Here is a 13,474-nt window from a genome sequence, read left to right as displayed (position 1 = left end):
TCAGTGGCCAGAGAGGAAGGTCGCCTGAGGTAGGGTCCGCCACACCTGTAGCTGGGCCTGAGGGGACCAAGCCTGGCCCAGAAGCCAGGCAGCCTGTGCAGGCCCGCGGGACAGGGCGGCTTCCAGTGCGCAGCTGCAGGAAGCAGACTCCCGCCCAGGCCCCAGGGCCAGAGCGCTCTGCGACACCACGGTCAGTCTCTGCTAGCCGTGGGAGGGGGTGACGCACGAGAGGAGGGAAACACCTGTTAATCTCACGGGAGAGGATTCAGGAGGTCACAACGAGGTTATCGCCATGCACTTGACCACGCGCTTGCATATACACGAGAGTCTGTAACCCAGTTTATACCCCCCACCGGTGACAGCTCCTCCCTGTCAGTGGATGGTTTCTTACAAATCAGGAACACAATAAAGTATGAAGGAAAAGTTGGAGACCGAAGTCAGTGGTGTCATAGCTGGGAGGGGCCCGAGGGAGAACAGCGAGTCTGCTTGCCCTCCTTCCATGATGGTACCATTTTTATAACCCGCTGTGGACAGTGAGCCGGCCTTTTAGGAACACGCCCTCCTTTTTTCCGTGGTGGAGAGGGTGTGAGGAAAAGCACATCCACGCCAGACCCGGGGACTGGGAGGGAAGGAGTGCAGCTCCTCTGCACGGAGGGTGGCCTTGGACGGGGACGGCGCGTGGCAGCCTCTGTCTGGATCTCAGAACTTTTCTCAGCAGCGCCTGGGGGTGCCCCCTCCCGTGCAGTCTGTCATAACCCAAGTCTCTGCCCAGGCGCCAGGCCAGCCCTGGGCGGCCACCCAGGCACCTCGAGGTTTCTCTGCCTTCCCCCGGGCGCTGAGTTTTCCCTTTGCTTCTGCCCAGCTCTGATTGGTCTGGCCTCACTCTCCCAACTTCCTTTCAGACCACAACCTGGACTTGGCGGAGAAGGACTTCACAGTGAACACGGTGGCAGGTGCCATGAAGAGCTTTTTCTCAGAGCTGCCAGACCCCCTGGTCCCGTACAACATGCAGATTGATCTGGTGGAGGCGCACAGTGAGTACTGGCTGCCGCCTGGCTCTCAGGCCGCGGCAGCGTGCACGGACTCTGTTGGGCGCACTGAGGGAGAGGGGTGCAGCCCCAGGGGAATGGGTCCTGCCCCCAGCCGGCAGGCTCCATGGCTCTTGGAGCTGAGGCTCAAAGGATGTAAGGAAAGAGAACCAACAGGTAAACGCCAAAGGACTTGGCATACTAGGCCCCTGCTTCGCGGCCACAGTGCTTCCCTGAGGGCTCCATCAAGAGAGTGGCGGGCTCCTCCCGAACTCCAGGAGTGAAGAGCCTGATTTGGGGGTCAGACTTGGGTCAAGTCCCTGCTTCTTGGCTGTTCATGGTGTAAGCATGGCCAGTGGAGCCTTCCCCAACCCCTCGTTTCCTCCAGGTACTACCCGTCCTGCTGTGTGCGGGATGTGGATAGGAGCGGCCTGGAGGCAAGGCTGGAACCCCTCTTGAGCGTTTCGGGTCACTTTCCTCTCCCCTCTTGCCCCTCTTTTCTCCTCTCTCTTGTAAGGAAGTTGGCACGGGGTCTGGGGCCAGGCAGCCTCTGGAGGCAGAGGGACAGCTCCAGGGGCCCTGGACATAGGATCACTTGGGCTGCAGCAAGTTAGCACCTCTGCTTGCCATGGCCACCTTTGCGTGCCATCTCGCCTTCCATGACAGCTGTTTCCACCCTGGCCCGCCTCTCTCAAGAGGCATTTGTCCACCCAGTTGGGAGCCTTCCCACTGGGCAGTCTTTCCTGCACTTTGTGTACTGCTGCAGCGGGCCTGACTTGGGCGCTTCCCACCGTCTAGCACTTTCTCCCTTGTCAGCCAAAGGCAGCCTTCCCGATTTGCACCGCTGGTGGGCCAAGACCCCCGGAAGCAGCCGCTGCTATGCAGCTGCAAGAGGGTGTGTCTGCCAGCGGCCAGGGCGGTGGGGGAGAGGAAAGGGAGCTGTGTGCCGTGGGCCACAGGACTTTGGTCTCATGTTGTCACTGTCCAACTCAAAAGAGGGAGATTGAAGCAACACGGTTCACTCACAAAGCTGACAGGGTGGGCAGAGACAGGGGAGGTCACGAGTCCATGGGGCTGTGAGTCCTGGGTCACGGGCTCTTAGTGGGTTCGCGAGATGGAGGTGCTGCCAGCAGGCCGTCCCTGAACTGTGGAGGTGCTCGTCAGAGCCTGGCTGCTGCGGGCTGCGGGGCCTCCGGGCCACCTCTGCATGGGGTGTGTTTCCACCACCGGGAGGACCCCTTTGCCTCGTGTTACCCACGCACTCGGTGGGTTGAAATTGTGCACGGCTCCTAACCTTACCTAAGACCTCCAGGGATGGGGGAAGCACGGAGTTCTAGGACTGTCACTGGGTTGCCTGGCCTTCTTTCCCATCTGCCTTCTGGAGACAGGAGTCAGAGTTCCCCAGATGAGTCGGGGTGGGGACAGGTGCCGGCTTCTGCTCTGATCCTCCGTCCAGAGAGAGAGGCCCTCCCTTCGGTCCCTTCTCCAGCAGGCTCCAGGCCTGCCCAGATGTGAAACACAGAGCAGACCTCCGTCTGGAGCAGGCTTGCTTTCCTCCTAGCATGCCTCGGACGCAAGGTAGAAGAGAAGGTGTGGGCTGGCCCACCTGCTGGAGGCCCGAGCCTTCCTGTCAGCATTTGTCATGACTTGGCGCCATCTAGAGGCTGGTGGCGGCCCGGCACCCCACGGCCTCCCATTGTTTCTGCGGGAACTGCTGACATAGCATCTCCTTGTTTCCTGGAGGGGTGGGGAGAGGGAGGTGTCATTGATGGGGATCAGCTCCCCACCTTCCACAGCAGCTCCCCAGCCTCCGCTGCTGAGGAAGGGAGCTGCCGGCTTCTCCTGCAGCCTGGAAGAGGGCGGGCAGTTTCCACTTCCTCTTCCCATTGTGTGCTTCCTGTGCCCCAGGCTGCTTAGCTGGGGCTCCGCGGCTTGAACCTGGCGGCAGGGGGAGTGTACCTCGCTGGCAGAGCATCCCTCACGGCCAAGGCGTTTGAGTGACGAGTGGGGCCATGTGTATCACGGGGTGCGTTTCACTGAGCAGGCCCCAGCCTAGCAGTGCGAAAGTTAGTGTTGAGGGTCGTTATGCAAGGAAGGTCCTCCAGCCCCCAGTAGCTGTTCCCAGCCTGGCAGGGTTTCCATGGCAACGTCAACTTGCCCAGCTCTTTCCACTTAATACCTAAGAGCTGTTGTGTGTGCGTGTGTTCAGGCCTTGGAAATGGTTTCGGGTCCATCACAGCAAATATCAAGGTCGCTATCAAATTGTTTTGTTAGCTCCAGATTTCACAACATTGAACATTACTGAAAATGCGCCCACAAAGGAAAATTTTTGTGATTTTTCACCCGTTATCTTCCTGCTACGTTCACGGTGACGTGAGGGAGACTCGGAAGTGGACAGAGCAGCAGCCGTAGCCTCGCTGCTGGGGCGCGGCCAGCTGGGGCGCGGCCTCCTGTGCTGAGCCCTTGTCCCTGGCCTCCCTGGTGCCGGTACCTGCAGGCGGAGCGGGCAGCACGGAACGCGCAGGGAGCAGGGACTGAGGGGGAGGGCTTCGTGGAAGGGGTGGCACCAGACCCTCAGGTCCTGCCTGCAGGGGTGGCCTCAGGTAGGACCGGCATCTCAGGAAGCAGAGGGGAAGGCTGTGAACCTTCCGTCTCGTCCTCGTGCCTCGCCCCGGCCTTCCAGAAGTACCGTCAGTTATTCCCCGCATCTTTTCCCCTCACAACACCCCCCGACCCCACCGCCTCCTCTCTCAATTCCCTCCGCTGCAGCCAGGCCCTGTCCCCTGTCTTTGTGCTGGAACGCCTCCTAGAGCTGGCTCTGTCATATCCGGAGCTTCTGAGCCTAAGGACCTTTGGTTCCAGGGCCCCGTCAGCCCCCGTTACTGCATATAAGGTTGTATGTGTGCGTTTTAGCCTGTGGAGAGGGCCAGAGCTCTTCTCAGATTGTCAAGGGGATGTGTGGCCCAGAGTGGTTCCGGAGGCCAGCTTGCCATCTCACCCTTGCCCTCACACATGAGCCACCTCGGGGCTGGAGAGCATCAGTGCCGGCCCTGCAAGGTCGCCGGCTTTGCTGCTCAGGGATCCTGCTGCCTCTTTTCTGCCAGATAGCTGCTTAAGGGCCCAGGGCTATTCCTCACCTCCCAGCACATGCCGGGCCCTGTGTGGGACAGGGACAGACACGGGGGCAGTCCCTGCCTCGGTCTGGTGGAATAGGAGACATTGAGCAGGTTACTGCAATGTCACGCCTCCAGGAGGACACCTGAGGTCCTCCGTTCTGGGTCCAGCAGAGTGACAGCCTGGGAGGCATCCCCCCCACCGAGGGAGAGTTGGGGCCTGCACACACCACTGAGGGCTGTGACCCCGAGCCGGGTGTTTCCCTTCCTGGCGGTGCAGGTGTGCGAGGTGGTCGAAGGCCATGGGGGTTTTACCCTGGGCCCTGAGTTGGGCGGCAGCAGGTCCCAGCCTGGAGCCTGGCTCACAGCCTGGGTGCTAAAGATGGTCGCAGAGTGGCACAGCCAGGGCAAGAATAGGGTTTGGGTCAGGCTCCCTGACACCAATTTTTGTGACCTTGGACCGGTATTCTGACTTCTTTGAGCCTTGGTTTATCTGTAGGCCATAACGGGTGTGGCGAGCCAGCCTCTATGTCCCCGGTGGCCTCTAGCTCTCTCCTCTTCCCTCTAAGTTCTTGAGGCCTCAGGTCTAAACTGCCTGGTCTGTGTCCAGACTGCATCTTGGTTCGGCTGGCCGCAGAATGCCTCTCCTGAACCTGTTTTGCTGTCTCAGCTGAGTGAGATCTAATTTGAAAAGTATGGTGTGTTTGGGCCGGCCTGGTGGCACAGTGGTTAAGTGCGCACATTCCGCTTCAGCGGCCCAGGGTTCGCCGTTTCGGATCCCTGGTGCGGACATGGCACCGCTTGGCAAGCCATGCTGTGGTAGGCATCCCACATATAAAGTAGAGGAAGATGGGCATGGATGTTAGCTCAGGGCCAGTCTTCCTCAGCAAAAAGAGGAGGATTGGCAGTAGTTAGCTCAGGGCTAATCTTCCTCAAAAAAAAAAAAGGGATGGTGTATCCTTGGGGGAGGCCCGAGGCCTGGTGCCCTCTGCCTTTCAGACAGGGTCGGTGAGGTTGGAGCCGGCTCTGCAGCGTGGTGGAAGGCCAGCGATCCTGGGCGGCGTGTGGAGCTGGGGGACAGCCTGGTGCCCAGCCTCTGTCCCCTCCCCAGCTCGTGTCCTTGGGGTTGCCCTGAGCAGGTTTTCTCAGCCAGCATGTGGGGTGAGCCTGGCCCTACCTGCTCTCGGCTGTGTAGCAAGGGCTGCACAGAGAGCGACTGTGAGGGTGTGTTGCCAGTGTTGCAGCCCCGGCCAGAGGGGAGAAATCAGTGTCACGGCCACTGCGCAGAGGCTGCCAGCCTGAGCCCGGGGAAGGTCCCTCCAGGCAGGTGGGGCTCTGCTTGCACAAAGGAGGAGGTGAACGAGTCTCAGAAGGACGCTCACAAGATGGGGACAGACGCTGGGCCCGCTCTGCACGGGGAGGCTTTCTGCTGCTCTCCGTGGCATACCTCCTCCTCTCGCCAAACTCCGGATGCTCCTCGGGGCGCAGGAGCCCCTGCACCACACAGCTGGCGGGAGAAAGGGGGAGAGCACCAGGCGGTGGACGTCTCCGTCCTTGTTAGGCACTGCGTCCACGTGCTCCATGGGCGGGAGGCTGGCGTCCCGAGGAGGGTCCCTGGGTGACTGTCACACCGGGCCGATCTCCCTCCGCGCTCCCCCCCCCCCCCCCCCCCCCCCGCCGCGGAAGAGGCAGAGGAAGCAGCCCTCCTTGCTGCTCAGCGGACAGGAAGGAGAGGGCATCCCGGGCGGCTGCGGCCTCGCCAGCCCTCTTCCTGCCTCCACCGGGCGGCCAGCCGGGCGGCTGCGGTTGAGAGCCCGAGGAGGGCACAGGCCGCTGCGGATGCGCCATGTGGGTGCCGGGAGGCCTGAGCTGGAGTGAGCCTCTAGGCACATACTCCGCTGTCTCGGGACCAGCGCCTCCGCCCGGGCGCGCGCTGCTGTTTTTAGGTGAACTTTTCATTGAAACTTAACAGTAAAGGGTTCTCAAATTCAAGGCTAGAGAGAAAGTGTGCCCTTGAGGTTGAGCCCTTAAAATAAATCTTGGGTTCAGAGAAATGAAGCTGATAATGGCCCCATGTAATTAGTTCCTGTGGGCTTTTTAGTCATTTTCTAACAGACACATGTTACCAAACACTGTTTTTTTTCAAGTCAAAAAAGTCAACCAGTGTCAGCTCATTAACCTTCCAGCACAAGCTCTCGATAGCTCTGTCCCCACCCATCTTCGCAGCCTCCCTTCCACCAGTTCCCTGCGAGTCAGACTGCCTCCCGGGCTCTTGTTGTGTGTCTGGGTGAGCGCTTCATCTCACAGTGTGGAGTCACCAAGGGAGGGAGGGGGAGGCGCTGTCATCAGCCCCTTTCGCAGGCAAGGAGACTGACGCTCAGGTGTGTCACTTGGCTGACTGGTGTCACAGACAGGATTCGTACCCAGGACTGTGTGGGTCGGCTTTGGGTTCTGGACCACCACACAACGCTTCCTCCCAGCCAAGCCCTTGCCGGACCTCCCCACCCCTCCCCAGCCATCTGCACTCGTCTGTCCTTCCAAGTCCAGCTCAAGCCGGGCTCCTCACGCACTTCCCGGCCTGACTTTCTAGACACATGGTCACCTACCGCAGAGGCTCTTAACTCGGAGGGCACAGGCTTCCTAGAATACATGGGCTTGGGGAGTCTGAGCCTCCAGGAGCCGTCAGCAGATGTGTGCACAGTCTGTCTGTGGGCAGAGGGCCCAGCGCTCTCATCCATCCCCAAGGAGCCCACACCACCAAACCAGTTAGGGACCTGTCCACCCACCCCCACAGCCATTAGTGGCATAGCTGCCGTCTCGTCATGGGGCCCTCCTGTGGGTTTCTGAGCCCTGGAGTCCTAGAGATGGCCTTCCGTTCCGACAAGTAGCCGTGAGGAAAACCCCATGCTCAGAGAAAGCTGTCTTGGCCAGCTGGTTCCAGGTGGGCTCTCGACCATTTTTGCCTCCCTAGCCCGGGCCCCCTCTCCCGGCCAAGGGGAGCCAGGACCCCAGGGAGCACAGCTGGCCTTGCTCAGAGCCCATGGCCAGTCGGACGGAGTGTGATTCCCAGCTCTGCAGCCTCACTGGGCCTCAGAGTCCTGTCCTTGAAATGGGGCAGTAACGGCCCCTGCCTCGTGGGATGCTGAGGACCAGCTGAACCAGGCCTGGCCTGGATGGAGCGTGTCTTTTGGGTTCGCTTGTTTTCGCTCTCCCGGGACGTTAGGATTCCCTGATGGGCAAAGTGTGGGCAGTAGTGGGGGAAGGGGTGCGTAGTCCCTTTGGTGGACTGCATAAGAATTCCCCCACTGTTTCCGTCAGCCCCTCCGAGAGGGAGATGTGGGGAGGGTCTCTGGGACTCTAGCAAAAGGACAGAGCCCTGGTCTTGTGACAAACTCCTCCCTAGACAGTCTGTTGGCGTGGGTGGGTGGCGGCGCTCTCGCGTCTGGTCAGGAAGCAGGCAGGCTTTCTGCATTGGGGCGCCTGTCTCCAGGGGCAACCCGATGAGCAAAGAATGGTGTTCTTTATGGTGGAGTCCCTCTGCAGCGTGGAGTCTTGAGGGTGGGGGCCAGGAAGCCCAGGCGCACAGTGCTCCCCTTCAGCAGGGGCCTGGGACCCAGAGGTACGCCTGGCCCCTGGGCCTGTGCCACTGCCAGGTGCCGGCCTTGGGCACAGACTTGGGGGAAGGAAGGAGGATGGCCCTGTCCAAGAGCCCAGGGCTGCCCTCAGAGAAGGTCCAACACAGAGCGCACCCTCCAGGGGCCGCCAGACCCCTGCTGTGACCCTCTGCCCCGGACCAGGATCTGCTCTGAGGCCCAGAACACCCGCCGGCAGTGGCCGTGCAAGTCTTTGGTTTCCCTCTCCTCAGAAATCAACGACCGGGAGCAGAAGCTGCATGCCCTCAAGGAGGTGCTCAAGAAGTTTCCGAAGGAGAACCACGAAGTCTTCAAGTACGTCATCTCGCACCTCAACAGGTACGCTGCAGGCCTTGGCCGTGGTCTCCTCTCCTGCGGAAGGCGCCAGCCAGGGCCAGGTGGCAGTAGGACGAGGCCGCTGGCTCAGCCCAGCCACGGGATGGGCCCTGGCCTGCCAGGTGCTGGTCCACCCCATCGCTGCGGGTGCGTCTGGCTCGCCGAGGGGCGTCCTCAGGTTTCCGTCCTCGTTCTGTCTGAGGGGCCTCCATGGCCCCAGGTGTGCCCTGAGTCCTCTCTCCAGTGTTCACGTCTCCCGACTGGGGTGTGACAGCACACGGGGCCCAGGCAGGGCCTGTGGAGCAGAGCAGCGACCAGGCAAGTGTGTGCAGGGCGGTGGGCAGGAGGCCTGTGAACTGACATCTCCCAGACTTAGTCACACACAGAAGAGGTGTGTTTTCAGGTAAACCGATTCCTCTCTTGGCAAAGTGGTGTCTGAAGGAGCTGTGGCTGGGGACATGCACGCTGCCTCTCTCTGCACAGCCAGAGCATAGCCACTCCTCTGTGGTCTGGGTGAGAGGCCCTGAGGCGGTCCATCCTCCCCCGGGGCCGGGGGCCTCCCGTGAGCCCGGGTCTCAGAGCCGCTCCTCGGGCTCTGCTGGGTGGAGAGGCTGCAGCAGAGGGCGGGGCCGGGGCCGCAGCGAGCTGCGCCTGGCCTTTTCTGTTTGCAGGCTGTGGGGCAGCAGGCAGGAAGAGCAGCTGGGGTGACAGTGGCTGCGTGCGCGTGTGGGGCGGTACAGGGGCCCGGCTGGCATGGGGCCTCAGCCGGGCCCGCCGCATCAGGGCTCTGAGCACGCGTTTGCTGTCGCCTGCAGGGTCAGCCACAACAACAAGGTGAATCTCATGACCAGTGAGAACCTGTCCATCTGCTTCTGGCCCACCCTGATGCGGCCCGACTTCAGCACCATGGACGCGCTCACGGCCACGCGCACCTACCAGACCATCATCGAGCTCTTCATCCAGCAGTGCCCCTTCTTCTTCCACAACCGGCCCATCGCCGAGCCGCCCGGCGCCGCGCCCAGCTCCCCCTCCGCCGGGGCTCCCACCGGGCCGCTCCTCACTTCCACACCTGTCGCCGGCCAGCCGTCGCCGCCCCAGTCCCCTCCACCCACCCCCCAGTCCCCGATGCAGCCGCTGCTCCCCTCCCAGCTTCAAGCCGAACACACGCTGTGAGCCGCCGAGGCCTGGGGCTGCAGGGGGCTCCGTCTTCTCTCTTTGATGGGGTGGCATTTGGCCTTGAACAAAACGAGGTTCCGTGGGGCAGGGGCAGGGGCAGGGAGGGGTCCCCTCTCCCCTGTCGCCTCCTGAAGACCTCAGCGGTAGCACCAGCCAGCAGTCCACCATCGGCTGGCCTGTCAGGGCCCTGAGCCCGGGGCTGGCCACAGGCAGTGGCCAGGGGGCCCTGCCCTTTGACTAGGACCCCTCTGGGGACTGAACTGGCCAGGCAGCGGCCCCAGTGGCCGTCCACATGCTCACTGCTCTCTGGACCGCCTCCCCACCTGCCCGCCTGTCTGCACACACCAGCCTCAGGGTGGCTGCCCGCTGCTGAAATGGCGCAGCCTCCGCAGAGGGAGGCGGAGGGGCCGAGGTTCGGGCCACCCCAGGGCAGGGCTGCAGCCCCTGAGGAGAACACTGCCCGCCTGGCTCGTCTGTCTCCCCGCCTTCCGTGTCTGCACCCTCCTCCCAGCTGCGGGCTGCAGCCTGTGTAGCACCCTCCTTGGGAACACGTCAGCCGAGGCTCTGCCACCCCAGGGTACAATGCTGAGGGCGTTTGCCTGGCAGATCAGAACAGAGGGAGGGTCGCCTTGTGCCTGGACCAAGAGAGCGGGTGCAGCTTCCCCTCGACACCCCCCCACACACACATAGTCTTCGGGGAGGCCTTCCCTTTAAACAAAGGAACACTGGAAGAAAAAGGAGAGAACCCTCCGCTGAGCTAAAGAAGAAAAAGGAAGACACTACAGACCTCAAGACTCGGTTCTCCTCCCTCTCTGAGAGGCAAACAGGTGGAAGGTGGTCTTTGTCTTTGTGGCAGCAGAACAGGGATGTGGGGGCGGGTGCCTGAGAGCTGGGGGGTCCCACTTATGTCCCATCACCAGACACCCCTTTCCCCAATGAGCTGCTTTGAGCCTTCGGTGGGAAAGGCTGGGAGACCGCCAGACCAGCCCGGACCCTGGTCTGCCCTGGAACACACTACAGTGCTGTGGAAACACTACTGCGTGCATGCGTGTGCGTGGAGGGGCTCGCCCGGGAGGGAGGGGCAGCTGGAGGGCGCTGGCCTACACTCGGGGTCGGTGTTGACATGGAATCGTTTGCCTCCTGCGCTGTCAAATGCCGCTAGCAGGGCTGTTGGGAAGTGGGCAGTGTGGGGGAAACTGAAGTCTGCTGTCTGCTGGTGCCCATCAGGAGCTAATGACTGTCAGAGTCACGAGGAGGGCACTGCGCCCTTTGCCCCTCCGTGGCCTCCCTGCCACCTTTCCCTGGGCAGTGGCTTTCCCCGGAGCTTCTTGGCCTTTGCACTGGCCCCTGGGAGAACCCTTCTCGTGCCCCACCCCTGCCCCCTAAACACAGCGACCCTGCTGAGGCTGCTGCAGATGGTGGTCGCCCCCACGCTGGTTGCCAGCCCGGCCTCTGCACCGAGCAGCCTAACACTAAGGTACCTGACGTCGGGGCACGGGCTGGAGGCCCCGCACGCCGCTCAGCCCCGCAGGTCTCTTTGCACTTTAAGAAGCAGCCCCCATGCTATGTCTGAGGAGGCCCGGGGCACTTCAGCCAGGGGCCTGACAATGTGGGAGGCGCCTCGGAACCATCCCTGCCCCCCAAACCCTTCCTGCCGGCCAGCCCTGCCCTCCCCTGGGTGGGCGGCTGCCTTCCTGTCCTATTGCAGAATCAGGTGCTTGGGAAACGAAATCCTCCGTCCCCTCCCGTCTTACCCCTTTTGTAAGAATGCACGTCAGAGATGGAGCCAAGGTACAGGAGGGCGTGTCACTGTCTCATGAGGCGCTGTTTTCTCTCCTGCTGGCTCGGGCCTGCTGCCCGTGGCAGCCCGGGCTGGAAGATGATGCTTGGGCCATCTTGCCTGCGGTCACAGCCCTGGTTCTCTGGCGCTCCCTCTCCCCAGCTCTGAGTCCGAGCCTCAGAGGAAAGTCCTCCATTGACGTAATCTCAGCCTTTCTCAAGGACACAGTCACTCGCTCCCAGTCAGCTCTTCAAGATGGTGGGGGTGGCCTGGGACCACTGTCCTTCATTTGAGGTGGCCCGGTTCCCTCCCACTGGCTCCCCAGGCCACGCCCCCCACGCTGCCGCTTGCAACCTCAGCTCTGCACCAGGATCCTCCCGCGCCCCCAGCCCTGAGACGACACAGATGAGAGTGGAGGGTGGGTGGCTTTGCTGGCTGTGTTGGAAGGGAGAGGGGACCCCTGTGCTTGGCGCTCTTGCCTGTGCGGAAGTATTGGAAACCAGGCTTCCCCAGGTGGCCTCTGGCCCAGCAGTGCCTGCGCCAGCCCTCGTGGGCAGCTGCAGTCCTGCCAGGGCGTAAAGGGGTGCAGGCGGGGTCGCTGGCTCATGCCCCGAAGGAGCTGCAGTGGCCAGAGCCCGGGGCCCTCTTGTTTCTCCTTTCTCTGCCAGCTCTGCAGCTTCTTCTCTTCTCCAGGCTGACTCAGGCTGGAGGGCAGCTCTCCGCTCTTCTGAGTTGGCTGTGCCACTGGTGGCGGCCCTGGGCTTCAGCTTCCAGGTGGGGGGTCAGCATTCGGACCAAATGGGAGAGCCTGGGCGAGTGTCAGGACAGGCTGCCTGCCCGCACGTTCGTCCTGCGGTTACGCTCTGGCAAGCGCTTTCACAGCTGGGTCTCCGGGAGCCGCACCGCAGTTCTCAGAGCAGGCCACGGGCGTGGGGCTGCTCCAGGCCACGGCGAAGTGTGGTGTGCCCGGCCCTGCCCTCCCTGCGCGGTCTCTACGTCCGCCAGTGCAGACACGGTTGTTGGTGGGGGCTGGCTCTGGGTTTGTGACACCAGTGCCTTCCACGGAGGGAGGCTGCCAGGTCAGGAGGCGTGGCTAGTGAGTGGCCCTGGTTCTGGGCTGTCCCCTCTTGAGTGTCCCACGGGGCTCTCTTCTCCCTGCGTTCCTCGATGTGTTCCTCCCTGCCCTTGGCGGCGTGAGGTGGACTGCCGTTCCGCACCTCGGCCACCTCGATGTGTCCTGCCTAAGGCAGGAAGCCTGCCACCGGGTGAGATTCCTCTGGCATACTCTTTGCCTTTGCCAGGGTGGACGTTGGGTGACATCACAGGAGCAGCTGGAAGGGGTCCCTCACCCCCGTTTCTGGGCACTGGTTGGAGGTCTGCGGGCCTTGCGGCCGTGGGGCATCTAGCTCAGCCCTGAAACTTGGAAACAAGCTGCAACATTCATAAAAACAAGTCACCTCCACCTGTGCGCCCCCCCCCCCCCCGCCGCCTCCTGGGAGGGGAGCCACGCTGCTTCGGCAGGGTCTGCAGAGAGTCCTGGACAGTGGCCAGGAGCTGGCGCCCCTGCTGCGGAGGGCTCTGCTCAGTCAGCGCTGCTTTTCCAAGAGGAGGCGGCTCTGGGGACTTGGGTGGGTGCTGGGGGAGCAGGTGCCCTCGCTCCACAGTCCCCCTGCTGGGGGCGTGGCAGGCCGTGGAGCGCGGGAATGGGCCCAGAGGCCAGAGCCTCTGACATCTGCTGGGGACAGTCCCAGCGCCTGCTCCCAAACACGGCTGAGTCCGCAGACAGTGCACGGAGGAGTTGCCGTCACTCCTATCGCTTGGCAGGTTCAAGCCGCTCGTGTGTGCTTAGGTGAAGGGACAGACTGAGTCGCGTATGCCGGAAACCTAAATCACACCCAGGACTGCCGGGGATCACAGCCGAGGGGGAGGTGTGAGGGGAAAGGCTGCTTGGCTCCCGGGGCTCAAGGCCGGGCTCACAGGGTCGGGCCTGCCGTCGCTGTCCCGGGGGGACCCCTCCCCTGGGAACCCTCAGCTGGCTGCCTGCCCTGGCTCCCGGAGGGGCAGCTCCCCGGCAGTGGCGTCACACTTCGGTGCCGTCTAGACAGGGCCTAAGTTATTGTTGGCGGAAGGAGTCCTGTGCCCTGTGTACATTGAAGAAGATGTCTCTGAATTGTATGGGAATAAAACCTGTTTGAAAATTTGGAATAGTGCTGCTGCCAGCTTATTTTTCTGGTACTTGTATTTTCACATGTTAAATGATCTTTATATATGTTGAATTAACAAATATTTTGAGTTTCCTGAGAAAAACAAAAGCATATTAATGGTATTGAGATGTGTTAGTCCGGCCGTGTGCCCCAGTTCTGTTTCGCAGCAAAAGTGGAGAACTGTCTGTAAAGAAAGTCTAACAGC

General features: G+C 62.0%; 1 protein-coding gene across 1 annotated transcript in view; it reads left to right on the top strand.

Annotated features, from left to right (window-relative positions):
- The window catches only part of ARHGAP35 (Rho GTPase activating protein 35), a 76,681-nt gene extending 63,411 nt beyond the window's left edge, over positions 1–13,270 (top strand). Inside the window, exons 5-7 of the mRNA XM_046682787.1 lie at positions 903–1,034; positions 8,007–8,112; positions 8,925–13,270. Of these exons, the coding sequence (XP_046538743.1) occupies positions 903–1,034; positions 8,007–8,112; positions 8,925–9,282 (596 nt within the window). The 3' untranslated portion in view covers positions 9,283–13,270. The remainder of the gene's footprint in view (positions 1–902; positions 1,035–8,006; positions 8,113–8,924) is intronic.
- The last annotated feature ends 204 nt before the right edge of the window (positions 13,271–13,474 follow it).

The sequence above is a fragment of the Equus quagga genome, chromosome 13, assembly GCF_021613505.1.
Source record: "Equus quagga isolate Etosha38 chromosome 13, UCLA_HA_Equagga_1.0, whole genome shotgun sequence".
Taxonomy (NCBI): Eukaryota; Metazoa; Chordata; class Mammalia; order Perissodactyla; family Equidae; genus Equus; species Equus quagga.
The sequence above is the reverse complement of the archived record's forward strand: the minus strand, read 5'-3'. Positions and strand labels throughout refer to the sequence as shown.